Raw genomic sequence first — 16,959 nt, 5'->3', positions numbered from 1 at the left:
TTCCCCCACCCACTCTCCCCTCGGCGCAGGCGCGCAGCTCGCTCTGCGAGAGCCGTGGCCGGCCATCGGAAATCGGCTACTAGGGTCTGTTTCCCCGCCGCCGCGCGCGCTTTGACCAAGGGCGGACTGGGCTGGAGCTCCCGCGCGCAGTGTGAGTGATGCTCTCCCGGCTGCTTCCGCGTTGGGCGCTTTCACCCTGGCCGTCCCGAGCGCGGCCACCTTCTTTTTCCTCACTCCGTCTCCTTCCTCCATTTCTGGGATGGGTTTCCTTTAGGGCTTCTGTACTTGTTCTTGAGTCCTCATATCGTGGGGACGCTGTCGTGGAAGCCTCACTCAGGAGTGCAGTTCCCGCGAAGACCCCACTGGGGTGACTCCTCAACTCTGCCACCATGAACGGGGTCGTCATCCCCCAAACGCCCATTGCTGTGGACTTTTGGAGACTGCGCCGTGCTGGTAACGCGCGACTCTTCTTCTTATCCCACATGCACTGTGACCACACGGTGGGCCTGTCTAGCACTTGGGCACGACCCGTCTACTGCTCTCCCATCACGGCCCACCTCTTGCATCGTCGCCTGCAGGTATTGGAGCTGGATTTGGTCTCTGAGACCTAGTCCAGGAATCTGGGTGGGGGACTTCTGATCTATCACCCAGCTTGGGGATCACCGAGTGGGAGACATAAGGAAAGAATCTACCAGACTGAGATTGTAGTTCGATGATAGAGCACTTGTTTAAGGTGTGCAAGAACCCTATGTTAGATACCCAACACTCATTGCCCACCTCCAGTAATTCATCTAATGTGCTAGATAAAAACACGTGTTGTCTAACATCTCCTTATCTTGTCTGAGTCAGAAGTGGCTGGTGTGAAACTGAAAATTTTTTTTTTCTGACAGTTGCTTCCCACCCATGGCTGGGATTATTATGAAAGGAGAATGTTTGAGAATCTTTATTTAGACTGTTTTCAGATTCTGAGTTTAAATCTGTACAAAGGTTGGGAGACAGAAGAGGAAGGAGAAATTCCTTGGGAATTCTAACAAAGCTGAACCACATGAGAGTGGTTCAGAACTTTGTCAGCTTTCCTTGATGAATGTTAGTCCCCAATCCAGGAGGAGGAGTCTATGGTTACTAGGGTGACCAACTGTTTTCCTCAGGTGTCTAAGCAGTGGATCCGAGCCCTGGAAGTTGGTGAGAGCCATGTATTACCTCTGGATGAAATTGGACACGAAACCATGACTGTAACCCTCATAGATGCCAATCACTGCCCTGGTTCTGTCATGTTTCTCTTTGAAGGATACTTTGGAACAATTCTCTACACAGGTAAGCCTCCCAAGGCTTCCCTCGCACTTTGTAGCTGCCTTCACCCAGAAAGATAGCATTATCCCATGCAGGCACGGTGACCCTTTCCATCTGACTTCCTCCTCGTTGACCATCCATCCTTTACTCTGTTAAGTAAAATCACAAGAGCAAGAGAGGCTTGGTGGTGCATGCCTTTAATCCCAGCACTTAGAAGGCAGAGGTTGGCTGATCTCTTACGAGTTCAAGGCCAACCTGGTCTACTTAGTTCTAAGACACCCAGCTTATGTAGAGAAATCCTGTCTTGTAAGAAAAACATCAAACAAAGAATCCCCAAGAGTAGGATAGAGACATTTTCACAAAGAAGCTAAACTGTACCGTTCAATGCCAGGACGCAGCTTTTGCATAAACGAGTAACCAATCCCCAACTGCTACTGAAGGTAGGAGAGGCTTGTCTTCTAGGCTTTGTTTTCTGCCCACTTCCCATACTCCATATATTATTCTTCCAGGCGATTTTCGATATACACCATCCATGTTGAAGGAGCCTGCTCTGACACTGGGGAAACAGATTCACACTTTATATCTAGACAATACTAATTGCAGTCCAGCCCTGGTTCTTCCTTCCCGACAAGAAGCCACTAAGCAGATTGTCCAGCTAATCCGACAGTTTCCGCAACACAATATAAAGATTGGTGAGCGACCCCCTTTTTCTCCCATTCATGCTTAGTGAATCTAAATTCTTTGAAGGTCCTCATTGTTTTCAAGTCTTTGTGCAGGTCTTACCTTTCTTGTACAAGAAAAGTGATTATCTTACTTAAAATTGAAGCTCCCAGCTGGCTTGTTGGCCCACACCTTTTATCCCAGCATGCAGGAGGGAGAAGCAGCCTGGTCTACACAGTCAGTTCCAAGACAGCTACAGCTCTGTGGAAAAACCCTATAACCAAAGGGAAAAAAAAAGAGAACTTACCCACCATTCTCACTCTTAAATTCTCAATCCTTCCCCTCAGCTTTGTCATTAATTAAATCCATCACCTCCCAGTGTATTCTGTACATTTTAAAATATGCCATTGCTTATGTATCCCTCATAGTTTACACACACACAAATGTGAACTCCTAAACAAACTCCTAAAGAAACCCTTAAGGATTGGGCTGTGGTGGCACATCCCTATAATCCCAGCACTCGGGAGACAGAGGCAGGCAGATCTCTGAGTTTGAGGCCAGCCTGGTCTACAGAGTGAGTTCCCTGGCTCAGCCAAGCTACACAGAAACCCTGTTTTGAAAAACAAAATAAAACAGACAACAAAAAGAAACTCTTAAGAGGGCTAGAGGGACTGCTCAGTGGCTAAGAGCACAGGCTTCTCTGCAATAGGCCCCGGCTTCAATTCCCAGCACCCACATGGTGGTTCACAACTGTCTGTAACTCCAGTTCCAGGGGATTCAATGCCTCTTTTCACCTCTGAAGGCTCCTGTACACACATGGTACACATATATGCACTCAGGCTCACACACATACATATAAAATAAAGTAAATAAATAAATATTTTTAAGAAGAAAAGAAGTAGGAGGAAGCTTTGTCTGTCAAAGAAGCAGCAGCCAGTGTGACAGATGCATAGTACACAGGGAGGCTGGAAAGGCAGAGAGGTTGGAGTGGTTTGAGCTGTTTGAACTTGATTTTAATCTCAGTAAAGAGCTGTTGAGGTTTTAAGTAGAAGAGGAACAGGATTCCACTTAATTGTCTCCTAATGTAGATTTCACAGTTTCCATGTTTATTCCTTTTAATTTTTACTGTTTTTCTGCTAGAATATAGGTTCTGTGATAATGAGGCTCTTTATTTCTTAGGGCTCTATCTCAAGTGCCTACATAATGCCTGGAAAAGAGTCAATAAGTATTTGCTAAGTGAATTTATGATTGCTATGCTTTAAGTAGGTACATTAAAAAAACAGCTGTTTGCTTGTTCCAGTGACTCTACAGTAGTATACAATATTTTTTAGACTCTTTTGAAGTTGTTTTTTAAGAGATAGTTTATGAAAATCAGCTTTTCTTGTAAAAAAAAAAAAACAGATTTTTGTTCTAAACAATTTCTTTGCTTGTTCCTAAAATTAAGGGTCCTTAAAAGAGGAAAATGAATATCTTAAAGCATATTTCCCAACTCTGAAAGGAGTTTCAAATTTGGCCTTAAATAAAAACAATGAAAAAGCTATATACCTTCCAGGGTAACTACCAAACTGATTGAGAAATATTCCCTACCCTCAGGATTACTCAACTATTCATGAAGAAATACTGTTGCTAACTATTCTTGAAGTTTAACATGCAGAATTTTCTCAAGAACAGCGTAGCTGGTTAGAAGACTGCCTATTGTAGGGCTTGATTAATTTTGCAAATATATAACAAGCCCTGTAATGTACCACATATCTAGTAGGCAATGGGGATATAAATCTGAATAAAATATGGCATCTTATCTTTTTAAGGAAGGACCCAGAGAAGGAAAAAGATGTATAGAAAGCAAAAAAACAACTACATTTTGCCTCAAAAGTGAAATTTCAATCATAATCAAAGGGAGTGGATATAAAACAAACATTTTTGTAAGGAGTTAACAGTTTAGTTGTGAAACAGTGAAGTCTGAAACAACTATTAAGTAGCAACTCCCATATCTGTCAACACAGCCATTGCCAAAGTTCAGGTCTGCATTTCTTTCTATGTGAGTACCTTTTGATGGACCTTCTACTTCTGACTTCTCATCCAGGCATTTGACAGCCCTACTATATTATTTTTTTTTATAAAGTCATAGTACTGTGATGATTAAAATTTGTCACTTTTCTACTCTTCATCAACCCCCATTTCATCTACAGAATTTTCAGTACTTTGGAAGGCCCACTAACAAAAGACCTTGTCTTGCCTTCCAAGTGCTATATCTCACTTATCATCTTTACTTTACTTTTCAGGTGGTTCCTCTTAAAATGCTTTCCACTGTACCATGTCTCTGCTGGTTAACCCTGATCCATCCTATAAGATGGATCCTATAAGCTTCCTTTCAGCCAGAATCATCTTCCATTAATTTGCAAAAATGACAAGCACGAAGGGAAAGAGGAACGTACCTGATGTATAATCGCTAAGCCTTTTGGAAACCATGGAGTTTTTCCTTCGGCATGTCTATGCGAATGTTCAGGCAGGGAGAAGTGTTACAGCGACAGAGCTAAAGAGTCTCTGGTGTTAGGCAGCATGCTACTGGCATTGTTGTAAACACCAAGGTAAAGATAAGATTCTTGCTAAGAGAACAGATACACATTGAGCATATAAAGCGCTGTATGGAGTGAGACAACATACAGAACAGGTGAAGGAGAGTGATCAGGAAAATAAAAGCCAAAGAGGAAGGGAGCTGGGTTCAATGAACTGCCTACCTGTGCTGCCCAGAGAAGCACACTTTGTGGGAACTGATGGTGAGGAGCCTGAACTGATCTATGACTTCATGGCTTAATAGATAAGATATACATAAATAAGTAGTCTCTAGATTGTATAGTGAGTTTCTTTAATTAGATGGAAGTGTGTTGTTCTTTCCCCCACCCATCCCCAAAAGTGGACCTGGCTCAGTTGTCATCTGTCACTTTACAGAAACCTTTCCTAAGTCCATCACCTGGCAGCTGTTGTTCTTCTGTGCCTTTTGTGATAACTATGTGCCTGTTTGTGAAGTTACCCTTCACTGCATTGTTTCTGAGTCAGCAGTTGGATGGTACCCCTGGAGAGCCAAAACCCTCTTAATCTGTCTCCACAGTGCCTGATGCTTAGTAGATGCCTTCTCTTGTTGAACTTGAAAAAAAAATGGATTTTGTGTGCACCATACAGGCATCTGTTGTATATCTTAAATGCATCTCCTTGATAAACTTCTTGGATTGCCACATAGATTTTATATATTTTTGCTAAATATTTGGTTGATCAAGAGTCTTTAATAGCTTCATTCTCTTCTTTCTCTTCTCCCAACCCCTTGGACATAATTTAGGACTCTATAGTCTAGGAAAAGAATCACTGCTAGAGCAACTAGCCCTTGAGTTTCGGACCTGGGTGGTTTTGAGTCCTCAACGCCTGGAGTTGGTGCAGTTGCTGGGCCTGGCAGACGTGTTCACAGTTGAAGAAAAAGCTGGACGCATCCATGCTGTGGACCATAAGGAGATCTGCCATTCTGCCATGCTTCAGTGGAACCAGATTCACCCTACCATTGCTATTTTCCCCACAAGCCGGAAAATACGCATCCCTCACCCCAGCATCTACACCATCCCTTACTCTGACCACTCATCCTACTCTGAGCTTCGTGCTTTTGTTGCAGCTCTGAGGCCTTGTCAGGTGGTGCCCATAGTGCGTCGGCAGCCTTGTGGAGAGTTCTTTCAGGACAGCTTGAGTCCTAGGCTCTCTATGCCTCTGATTCCACACTCTGTGCAGCAATACATGAGTTCCTCCTCTAGGAAAACAAATGTGCTTTGGCAGTTAGAAAGAAGGCTAAAGAGGCCAAGAACTCAGGGTGTTGTGTTTGAATCCCTTGAGGAGAAAGCTAATCAGGTTAAAGTTGACAGAGACTCAAAGAAGCACAAGAAAGAAAACCTCTCTCCCTGGTCTGGGGACCTTGAGAGCCTTCGCCCTCGTCCTCTGCAGGCCAGGAAGCAGTTGTTCCCAGAGCTCTGCAGGAAGGAATGTGATGAGCCGGTCCTCTTTTGTGACTCCAACAAGATGGCGACTGTGTTGACTGCCCCATTGGAATTTTCAGTGCAGTTACAGCCTGTAGATGAGTTTCTCTTTCCAGAAACCAGGGAGGAAATTGATTTAGGGTCCCCATTGCTCTCAAGGGGAGGCAGTGGCTCACCAGTGAGAGGGAACCAAAGTGACTGCATAGGCTGTGGTTCTCCACTGTCTCACATTAACAGAGCTACTCATCTAACTCCTGAGTCCAGGGGCCTGGCACTAAAATACCTTCTTACTCCAGTGGATTTTCTCCAGGCAGGGTTCTCTTCTAGGAACTTTGACAAGCAAGTGGAAAAACACCAGAGAGTACAGTATACCAATCCTGCCGTTTTGAACACGGTGGATGATGACTAGTGACAAGAGTTGGCTTGGTGCCTTCCTTTACAGAATCCTGTGGCTCACCCTGAGTAGCTCTTCTGAAGCTTTTTACAAAGTCCTGATGCCTATGAAACCCTAAAATTTTATAGAACATTATATTGTTTATTTTAATTTTATTATATTTAAGAAACAATTTTTATTATAAAATATTCAGTGTTCATAAGCACATTAAAAGTTCTAAGAAGTTCCATAGCAATTTAATTTGTTCCACTTGGTTTAACCCAGTTTTTCTCAAGCCTTTATCAACATGCAGTTTGTTTGTTTTTTGTTTTGTTTGTTTGAGTGGAAAAAATAGAGTCTGAATCAAAAAAAAAACCCAGGCTTGTCCCATTGTTATTTCATTTGTCCTGTCCCCATCCTCAAGTCCCCATCATTCTCTTCCCAGATAAAAGTTGTAGGTTTGGGGCTGGTGAGATGGCTCAGCGGGTAAGAGCACTGACTGCTCTTCCGAAGGTCCTGAGTTCGGATCCCAGCAACCACATGGTGGCTCACAACCACCCACAGCCTTCTTCTGGTGCTGTCTAAAGACAGCTGCAGAAAATTACGTCGGAGCGAGTCGGGGCCAGAGCGAGCCTGAGCAGAGGTCCTGAGATCAACAGCAGCCACACACATGATCGAACACAGTCATCTGTACAGCTACAGTGTACTCATACACATAAAAATGAAATAAAATGGGCTGGTGAGATGGCTCAGCGGGTAAAAGCACTGACTGCTCTTCGGAAGGTCATGAGTTCAAATCCCAGCAACCACATGGTGGCTCACAACCACCTGTAATGAGATCTGACGCCCTCTTCTGGCGCGTCTGAAGACAGATACAGTGTACCCATTTATAATAAATAAATCTTTAAAAAAAAATGAAATAAAATAATTCTTTAAAAAAAAGTTGTAGGTTATTTGTTTTCAGATTGTAATTCATGGTGCTGGAGGATAAAGTGGGAGTCTGGAGCAGCATGTTCTAACCCTGACTGTCACTGACTTGCTGTGACATGACCTAACCAAGTAACTTCCCGTCTCTGCCTTAGAGTGAACAGGAAACCATGAAGAGGCACTGAAACAGTGTTAGGAAAATAACACCTTCCTCCTTCATGAAGGGGTTTAGTAACTCTCATGAGACATCCATCTGGAACATAGCCATTTGGAGGTTAGGCACCACACACCAAGGCAGTGCGTGGAATAAGTTGAACATTAAGGTTTAGACTATGCCAGAGCTACTGGATGCTTGGAGACACTACTCTGTTAAAGCTACAGAGGATCAAATGTGCTGCCAGATAATCTCTGATTGTTCGCATTGCTGGGATTTTTCCCACCACCCCCACAAGTTTGAATTAGGGAGCCAGAGCACAGAGCTTGTTTGTTTTAGTATCCAGGGAAGAGACCAAGGAGCCAGCTGGCTGGAACAGGTCATAGTGTGTAGTCCTACCCTGTCCTACTCATAGCCTGATGAAATGCCAAACTAATAAGACAGCTGATAGCACAGCCATGAGGAAATGTGCTCTGGGAGAGTGCAGACGAGGAGCAGCCTCGACCTGGAACCTTGAGCCTTAGAAATAAAGAAAGCCATCTCTTACCCTGGGGAAGGAGGGAGGAACTTTGCTACTTTGGGAGGGAGAAGTGAAGTTTAGTGAGCAAAATAAGACTTTGCTCTTGGACACACTGTACTCAGTTCTGTTTTTGTCAGTGACCTTATAAACCTCTAAGGGCTTCATAGGAACTGCAGCAGGTGAGGCATGTGGTTCAACAGGAAACCTGGACATTGACTGGCTGGAATCCAGGGCATATGGCAAATTGTTTAAATAGAGGAGCCTTACTTAGCTGTAATGTGGAGGCTGAGATGCCTACCTCCCATGATTGCTATGCAGATGATTGGTAACATTTCCTAGCTCATTGCCTGGCATATGACAGTATTTCAAATACTGGTTTTTGTAGCTAAAGGTATATAGCTCTGGTAGGATATATGTTTAGCAAGCTGAAGTCCTGGGTTCTATCCTGAATGCCCACACCCCCAAAAGGCTTTCATCTTCAAAACAATTCTCTATGAAAATACAAAGTAAAATGTCTTTCATGTAGACTAGTTGATGGGCATTTTCTAGTCTTTCTGAGGATATAAATGTGTTAAATCTACACATTTTCAGAATTAGGATAATTCACAAGTGTGGACACATACAAAGGGTGCTGAACAGATGGCCCAGTGCTTAAGAGCTCTTTCTTAATATGCTCTTGAAGAAGACCTAGGGTTGGTGCCCAGCACCTACATCAGGTTGACCATAACTCAGGAGTCTGATGCCTTTTGACCTCTGTGAACAACTGTACACAAACTTGTACAGACTCACACAATACACATAAATAAAAATAATTTTTTTAAAGATTTATTTATTTTATGTGTATGAGTACATTGTAGCTGTACAGATGGCCATGAGCCATCATGTGTGTGGCTGCTGGGAATTGAACTCAGGACCTCTGCCGGTCCCGCTCGCTCTGGCGTAATTCACTGTAGCTGTCTTCAAATACACCAGAAGAGGGTGTCAGATCTCATTACGGGTGGTTGTGAGCCACCATGTGGTTGCTGGGATCCGAACTCAGGACCTTCGGAAGAGCAGTCAGTGCTCTTACCCGCTGAGCCATCTCGCCAGCCCTAAAAATAATTTTTAAATAATGTTTTTTAAAGATATTTGTTTATATATTCATATACACTGTTGCTGTCTTCAGACACACCAGAAGAGGGCATCAGATCCCATTACAGATGGTTGTGAGCAACCGTGTGGTTGCTGAGAATTGAACTCAGGACCTCTGGAAGAGTAGTCAATGCTCTAAACCGCTGAGCCATCTCTCCAGCCCTTAAATGTTTTAAAGGGCCAGTGAGATGGCTCAGTGGGTAAAAGCACTTGCCATACAAACTGGTAAACTGGATTCAATCCCCAGAACCCAGGTAAAAATGGAAAAGGAGAACTGAGTCCATAAAGTTGTCCTCTGACTGGCTGCCATGCTTGCCTATAAACAGTTCTAAAAAAGGGGGCAGGTAAGAATAATGCTGTATATGATTTTAAATTCTGCATTTTACCTACTTCCTTAATTGGAACTCAAAATGCCATTATCAAAAAGTGCTTTCTTAATAGGATGTAACTACATGTTAATAAATCACTCTCTCAGTGAACATTATATACTGTTTACTTTTTTTAAGTCTTTTTTTTAGATTTACTTATGAGTAAAAGTGTTTTCCCTCTGTGTATATTATGTGCAGTACTTGCATGATGTGCCCATGCAAGTCAACATAGAGTGTTGAATCCCCTGGAACTGGCGTTATGGATGGTTATGAGCCACCATATGTGTACTGGAAACTGAACATGGGGGTCCTCTCCAAGAGCAAAAAAATGTTTTTAACTGCTGAGCCATCTCCAGCCCCTTTATACTGTTCTTGACTATGCATATTACAATGATCTTTTGGCAGTGCTGACGAATCAAACTCCAGGGCATTGAGCATGATAGGCAGACACCCTGCCAGTGAGTCTCATTTCCAGCCCTGCTGTGAACACATTTATGCATCTATCTTACATTTTAATTTACATCCTTGGAGCAAATTATTAAGTTATTGGAATTACTGTTTTTCGTTCTTGATGCAGATTTTGACAAAATCCCATCCAGAACAGTTCCCATTATTTCTGCAGAAGATGATAGCAAGTTCAGATGAGATCACTAGAATGACAGACACATTCACACAGTAATGTGAGTCAATTCATCTTGTATTGTTGGCTGATGTTTAGAAATAATAGTTTAATAATGTTCCATGCTTACACTTCTCTAAAACTGCATTAGCTCTCTCACTTCTGGTTGACCCACAGGTGGCTGGAAGAGATAAAGTAGGTCCCTGCATCAGGGCCACCATGCTGTTATCTTCTAGCAGCAAGGGGGCCTACCCATTTTTAGTACATGCTGTGTCATACATGTTCCTTGAAAAAGCATTTGTGTGAATGTAGATGGGAGCAGAAGGAAAGGCTTTGAGGAATTTAGTTTGGGGTAGTATTTTTATGCTTTAATAATGAGAAAACGTGTACCATTTTACTAAAATAAAAACATCTGACATAATAGAAATGGGCAGTTGCTTTGATGTCTCAGAACACTCACATATAACAACACTGTGTCCCATCTATCTGTAAGTCATCTATTAAATTTTTCGTATTTTTAGAATCTAAGAATGACCTGTTCTCCCCACCCCCAGATACACGACAATCTTACAATTAGATTGGAAGGTGTCTGGGCGGCCGGTGGGGGTGGGGGTGGTGCACCACAAAACAATTCCCTAGAGATTCATTAGTGTCTTGTTTCATGATCAGTGGGAGAACTTGTATTTTTCCACAGGCTCAAGTCCCTTTACAGGGAAAAATGAAATCTTCCTGGTAGGCTTTGAAGGACCATCTCTCACTACTGACCTAGATTGCCCTTCACAGTAGGAAATAGGAAACATGCCAGCTGGTTTGTTGCTCTCTTGTTTTTAGGAAAGTGGTTCTGACTTAAGTTCTCCCAGGGAGATAGTTCTTTCTGGATTCTGTTTTAAATTGTATCTTCTTATTCTGTGTATGAGTGTTTTGCCTGCATGTCTGTTCACCACATGTGTGCCTGGTAGGTACCTGAATGTCTTAGGGTTTTACTGCTCTGAACAGACACCATGGCCAAGGCAAGTCTTATAAAGGACAACATTTCATTGGGAACTGGCTTAGAGGTTCAGAGGTTTAGTCCATTATCATCAAGGTAGGAACATGGCAGCATCCAGACAGGCATAGAGCAGGCAGAGCTGAGAGTTCTGCATCTTCATCTGAAGGCAGCTAGTGGAAGACTGACTTCTAGACAGCTAGGGTAAAGGTCTTAAGCCCACACCCACAGTGACACACCTATTCCATCAAGGTCACACCTCCTAGTAGTGCCAGTCCCTGGGCCAAGCATATACAAAACATCACACTGGGCAAGTGGTGAACCTCCATGCGGTGCTGGGAATTGAGTCTGGGTCCTTTGTGAGCAATGCAAGTGCTCTTAACCCTTGAGCCAACTCCCAAGTCCCACTTTTTGCACTCTTGATGAGGTTTGTGGGTTGGTTGGTTGGTTGGTTGGTTGGTGTTATGTTTTGTTTGGTTTTGTTTGTTTGTTTGTTTGGTTTGGTTTTTCAAGTCAGGGTTTCTCCCTGTAGTCCCGACTGTCCTGGGACACCAGGATAGCCTTAAACAGAGTTCCCCCTGCCTCAGTCAGCCCCCATAGTGCTGGGATTAAAGGTGTACACCACCACACCTGGCTCTTGAGTTCTGTGTGAGGATCCACATGCATGCTTTTGCTGCCACCACTGATGAGGAGTTGTCTGTTCATTGCTTGCCTCTCAAAGAACCCCATGGAAACTTCTTCATCAGGAGTTCCTGGTGCTTTCCCTCTCTCCTCCCAAGGACATCCCACCTATACCTACATTGACTGTGTTTCTCTTATTTATCATCAGAGTCTATACTGCCTATGAGGGATTCTCAGAACAGTTTAGTTGTCTCTTGACCACATTATTATTAGTAATCCCCCTCTACCTTCACTATCTCCTTTGTGATTAACTGTGTTTTCTTTATTATTTTAAATTATGTTTATTTTCCAGTATTTGAGGACATGAGTACCCACAGAGGCCAGAGGCATTGAACTCTCTAGAACTGGGGTAGTAGAAAGTTGTGAGTTACAGAACAAAGGCTCTGGAAATGAGCTGGGGTCTCCTGGAAGAGAAGCAAATGCTTACAACAGCTGAGCCATGTCTCCAGTCCCTGCTTTCTTGTCTTTAAACATATTCATTGTCTACTAGATCACAAGAATTTCCCCAGATCTTGGTCTTGCTTCTTTTTCTAGACAGTTTATTGAATCTCTCTCACAAATAGAACATTTCTGACTGGATTTAGGTTAGTCATATAACCAGTAGGGCTGTTACATGAAGCAGTCAAGGATTCATTTGTCCACGTGGAAAAGGACTGGAACAAAATGATGGTAAATTTCAATGTTCTTATGGTGAGGAAGTTTAACTGGAAATCTTCAGACAAAGCCAGGAGCCAACAGAACAGTGGTGGGTCAGAGACTCCAAATCTAGAGTTACTCAAAGCAGACCAGGCTGGGATGAGCATCTTAGAAGAGGGATGCTTAATCTGGCTCCAGGGTCTTTTTAGTTTTATTATGGGGTCTCTACCATCTGTGTAACCCATTAGCTTCGAATCAGTTCTGGTTTTCTTTTTCAACTCCTACTCGAGGATGGTGGAGCCGCTCACTGGAAGAGGACACACACCTAGTATCACCACAAATTTTAGCCTGTGGTACCATCAAAGCTGCCTTTCATTTCCATATGTCCTTGATCCCCCTTCTGTGTACCTCAGTGGTTATCCCAAACATTTATGACTCAAACTGTTGCAACATACGAAGCCTTAGGAAGAAATCAAGAGTACCAAGCCATGACACTCTGAAGCAATGTCGGTGAAATATAGAAATAAGTCTGGTTTCCCACCTTCAATTAAATACTTCTGTACTTTACAGCTCAGCTTACAGCCAGCCATCCAGACCTGAGTCTTTAAGGCCTCATCCTCACTTATCCAAGCAGATGTCTCTGTGTCTTCAGTCTCTTATAATCTCCTTTACCTCCGGTACCTAAAGTGAAGGACAGGCTGAGTACACTGCTTTCAGTCCAGCCTTTCAAAGACAAGCCATTTTGCCAGATGTGATTTAACATTCCTTTAATTCCAGCACTTGGGAGGCAGAAGCAATAGGATCAAGAGTTTAAGGTCGTCCTCAGCCACATACTAGGTTTGAGGCCAGCCTGACCTACATGAAGCCCTATCTGACCCTTACCTGTCTCCCACAAAATGGCCATCCTTGGGATGAGGGTAGAAAACCAGACTTACTTCTATATTTCAAGGGCACTGCTTCAGAGTGTCATGGCTTGGCACTCTTGATTTCTTCCTAAGGCTTTGTATGTTGCAACAGTTTGAGTCATAAACGCTTGCGTCACTGAGGTACACAGAAGAGGGATCAAGGACATATGGAAATGAAAAGCAGCTTTGATGGTACCACAGGCTAAAATTTGTGGTGATACTAGGTGTGTGTCCTCTTCCAGTGAGTGGTTCCACCATCCTTGAGTAGGAGTTGAAAAAGAAAACCAGAACTGATTCGAAGCTAATGGGAAGGAATCACTGTTCCTTCCCCAGAGCTTCCCTCGCTGCTTTCTAACTTCTACCCTTCTATCTCTTCGAGTGGCTGCCATCTGGCTTGGCCATCCTTGCCTCTCCTAAGACCTGAGTCACCGACTCAGAACTTTCTTCTTCTTAGAACTCTCATCATTCTAGATGATGCTAGTGCTGTGGATGCTCAGGCTCCTTGACTTCTCTAAAGCTTTAATTTCTCTCTTCACCACCCTGTCATTAACAGAAATTGTTCTAGACCTGAAATCTTTTTTTTTTTTCCCAGTTGATTTGCTCAAGTACCTGCATGGTCAATGTTTTACTCTCATAGCTCTTCTGTAAGCCTCAGTTCCTGTCTTTACTTGACTGTATCCCATGATATATCAGGATTATGCTACTCCCTTGGTCCCTCTTATAAAAATAGCCTTCCCTGGAAAAAGACCCCACATCTGGATAAATCATACTATCCACTCTGCCTTTACTGGAGTAGCTGGGTGTTTTTGGAGAAATAACTCATCCAAGCTATTTTTATTTTAAAACAAGGTCTTGGAAAAATGATTCAGTCAGTAAAGTCCCAGGCATGAAACCTGAGTTTAGAACTTCAGTACCCAAGCAAGATAGAATGTGGTAGCATGTGCTTATAATCCCAGTACTAGGAAGGTGGAACAGGCTTATCTCCAAGGCTTGCTGGCTATCTAATTCCAGGTTCAGTGGAAAACCCATCTCAAAAATAAGATGGCAAGAAATTGAGGAAAACACATGATATTAAACTCTGGCCTCCACAAATGTGTGTATAAAGGGACACACAACAAATTTTGCCATGTAGTCCAGGCTGGCTCTGAACTTGCTTTTTGCCTCAGACAACTGAGTGCTTAGGTTACAGGTGGGTACCACCATAGCTAGCCTCAAAAAATTCCTTCCTTCTGTCCTTCCTTTTTTCTTTTCTTCCTTCCTTCTTTCCTTCCTTCCTTCTTTCTTCCCTCCCTCCCTCCCTTCCTTCTTTTCCCATCTTTTTTCTTCCCTTCTTTTTTCTTCCTCCCTCCTTTCTGTCTCTCACTTTCCTCCCCTTCTTTAGTCCTTTCTTAATGTTTAAAAAATGTTATTATATTTATACGTGTGGGTATTTTGCCTTAACATATGTCTGTGCCTCAGCCTGTCAACCTGTGTGCCAGAATAGCTTTGGATCTCCTAGAATGGAGTCTCCTGTGGTTGTGAGCCACCATGTGAATTCTGGAAATCAACCCCAGTCCTCTGCTGAGCCGTCTCTCCAGCCCAGCAGTCTTTGTCTGCCTTGATACAGGATTTCACCATGCAGCTTAGGCTTGTCTCAAACTCATGATCCTTCTTCCTTAGCCCCCGAGTGCTGGGATCACAGGCTTGTGCTCTCAAGGCCAGTTAATGACATAATCTCACACGTAAAAATGGCCTTTTACTGTGTCTTCCCTGCTTGCATTTACTTGCCAGCATATCTGTTGGAGTCTCCTTCTACCGTTGACCAGCTGAACCAACTAGCCTGGAGAGACTGAGAAACTACTAGATTCTTCAACTTCCATCCACTGCTGAGCATTGTTGGCGAGATGGACTACAGTCTAAAGGATTCTGGAGACTCATCTCAAGCAAGACCAGCACAGTGAGAAGCCTTCTATCTGTTTTATATCTCTGGACAGAATGCCCTCTGAAATCTTGATAAATATACTTTCTTACTCGGATGCGAAGACCTTGCTGCAGGTTGGATATGTGAACAAACACTTTTATGATTTGGCCAGTGACAATCATATTTGGGCCCAGACCTACTCAGCTGCATTTACATTTATAAGATCACACTGGAAAGCTACTTCAGTGGAGGAAACAGCCATGGGTGTGAACTCACTGTCAGCTAGGGATAAAGAAGTTGGATACTGGAAGAAAGAATATATTACAAAGCAGATTTCATCTGTGCGAGCAGTCCTTGCCCACATTCTCAAGCCTGTCGACTACTACAATGGTCTTCCCAAGAGAATCAAAGAGACCCTCAGAACATCTGGCTTAGGTTGGGCAATTATCTTAAGAGAAAAAAGTGGAAAAGAACACATCATTCAGCATAATGACCTCTTATTAAATGATACATCTGTCACTGTTTTGTGGCATGGCAAAAATATGCCACATTTAGCCACATTGTCCACCCTGGATTTATATGGCGTGACACCACTTTTATGCAGAATAAAATCCCTGAGCTGAAGAGTTTTCACACCACTCATATTTGCTTTACAAAACTTTGGAAAGAAAGGTACACTTGCTCTCAGAGGAAGAGCGAGTGGGAGGGGAAGAAAACAAACATTGTAGGTCCATGATGGTTGTCTTTAATTGGAAAGTATGATCTGAGTAATTTAAGCAAGTTTACTATGATTGGCTGTGACAGACTTGTTTGGATATTCTGCCTAAATCCTGGCCTCCTGGTGGGGCTGTGGCAGAAGGATGATGGACTAGCTTTTGTCATGGTAAATCTTCATTTCCTTCAACTTGTGGAGAGAAGCAAGTTTGGCTCAGCCACTCTTCCCTATGAGCCGCCACCTCAGAGGACAATGTTGGTAGATAACAGGCCAGAGTATGGACCGCAAAACTGCTTCCAGCTGCACATTGACATTCGTGGCGGTGGGATTTTCTGCCTGTGTGGCAACTTCCAAAATCTCTTTTCCAGCGGAGGGTGCAATGAGAATGGATATTTGAAGTTGGTAGTGATAAATTTAGAAGATAAGAGAGAACACCTACCTCTTATTGGAAAAGTTGGCTTTGCATGGAAAACTGATGTTTTTGGAGGCTTGATTGAGAGTTGCTCTGTGGTGGATGTGACCCTGCTGGATGAGTACAGGAAACCAGTTTGGTGTTTGAGTTCCCCAGTATGTGTGAGACCGGATGCCTGCCCCTCTGATGGCCCTAATTTCCTGGGGAACACTTACTGTATCGACTACAAGGACTCAGAAGGAGGAGTGCACGAAGAATTAGTGTGGAGCAGAGATACTGAAGAATACTTCATGGTCAACCTGGTCGTGTACCTCAGCATAGCAAAAATAAACCATCGGTTTGGACAGAACACTGAGTTTTAGCAGTAGGAGCAAAGTCTTTGTTAGTAGTAAGCTGTTGGTTTTTTCACAACATTGTTTTTATTGAAAGTTAAAATAAAGCATTCATGGCAGTCACAAAAAATGGCCTTTTACACTGCTGACGAATCCCATTATGTTTCTCTAATGGGGTTCATTTCTCATTCTTTCACTTTGTTTGTTTGTTTGTTTATTGTTTTTAGTCGGGGCAAGGTGGTGTATGCCTTTAATCCCTGTATTCAGGAAGCAGAGACATGAGAATCTCTGTGAATTCTAAGCCAGTCTGAAGTACATATCTAGTGAGATCTAATTTC

The 16,959-nt window shown here is 43.2% G+C and overlaps 2 protein-coding genes across 3 annotated transcripts; both read left to right on the top strand.

The window, feature by feature from the left end:
- The first annotated feature begins 38 nt into the window (after positions 1–38).
- Dclre1b (DNA cross-link repair 1B) lies at positions 39–6,592 on the top strand. 2 transcript variants are annotated; one of them, XM_031375045.1, is made up of 4 exons: positions 39–578; positions 1,149–1,314; positions 1,800–1,982; positions 5,285–6,592. In XM_031375045.1, exons 1-4 carry the CDS (start codon positions 390–392, stop codon positions 6,370–6,372), a joined length of 1,626 nt encoding a protein of 541 aa, XP_031230905.1. In that variant the 5' UTR covers positions 39–389; the 3' UTR covers positions 6,373–6,592. The 2 variants fall into 2 exon arrangements, with proteins under 2 accessions (XP_031230905.1, XP_031230906.1); XM_031375046.1 differs by lacking the exon at positions 1,800–1,982 and having other exon boundaries at positions 79–578.
- An 8,595-nt stretch (positions 6,593–15,187) lies between these two features.
- On the top strand, positions 15,188–16,751 carry LOC116093543 (F-box only protein 15-like). The gene is given in 2 exon segments (XM_031375048.1): positions 15,188–15,760; positions 15,841–16,751. Coding segments are annotated over 2 exon segments (1,335 nt in total). The 5' UTR covers positions 15,188–15,236; the 3' UTR covers positions 16,652–16,751.
- The last annotated feature ends 208 nt before the right edge of the window (positions 16,752–16,959 follow it).

This window comes from Mastomys coucha, unplaced genomic scaffold, assembly GCF_008632895.1.
Source record: "Mastomys coucha isolate ucsf_1 unplaced genomic scaffold, UCSF_Mcou_1 pScaffold16, whole genome shotgun sequence".
Taxonomy (NCBI): domain Eukaryota; kingdom Metazoa; phylum Chordata; class Mammalia; order Rodentia; family Muridae; genus Mastomys; species Mastomys coucha.
The sequence above is the reverse complement of the archived record's forward strand: the minus strand, read 5'-3'. Positions and strand labels throughout refer to the sequence as shown.

Excerpts from the sequence above, each read along its gene's own strand:
- Dclre1b (XM_031375045.1), top strand. The coding sequence starts at position 390 with ATGAACGGGGTCGTCATCCCCCAAACGCCCATTGCTGTGGACTTTTGG. Across the intron at positions 1,315-1,799 it reads TGGAACAATTCTCTACACAG|GCGATTTTCGATATACACCA; the intron begins GTAAGCCTCCCA and ends TTATTCTTCCAG. Across the intron at positions 1,983-5,284 it reads GCAACACAATATAAAGATTG|GACTCTATAGTCTAGGAAAA; the intron begins GTGAGCGACCCC and ends GACATAATTTAG.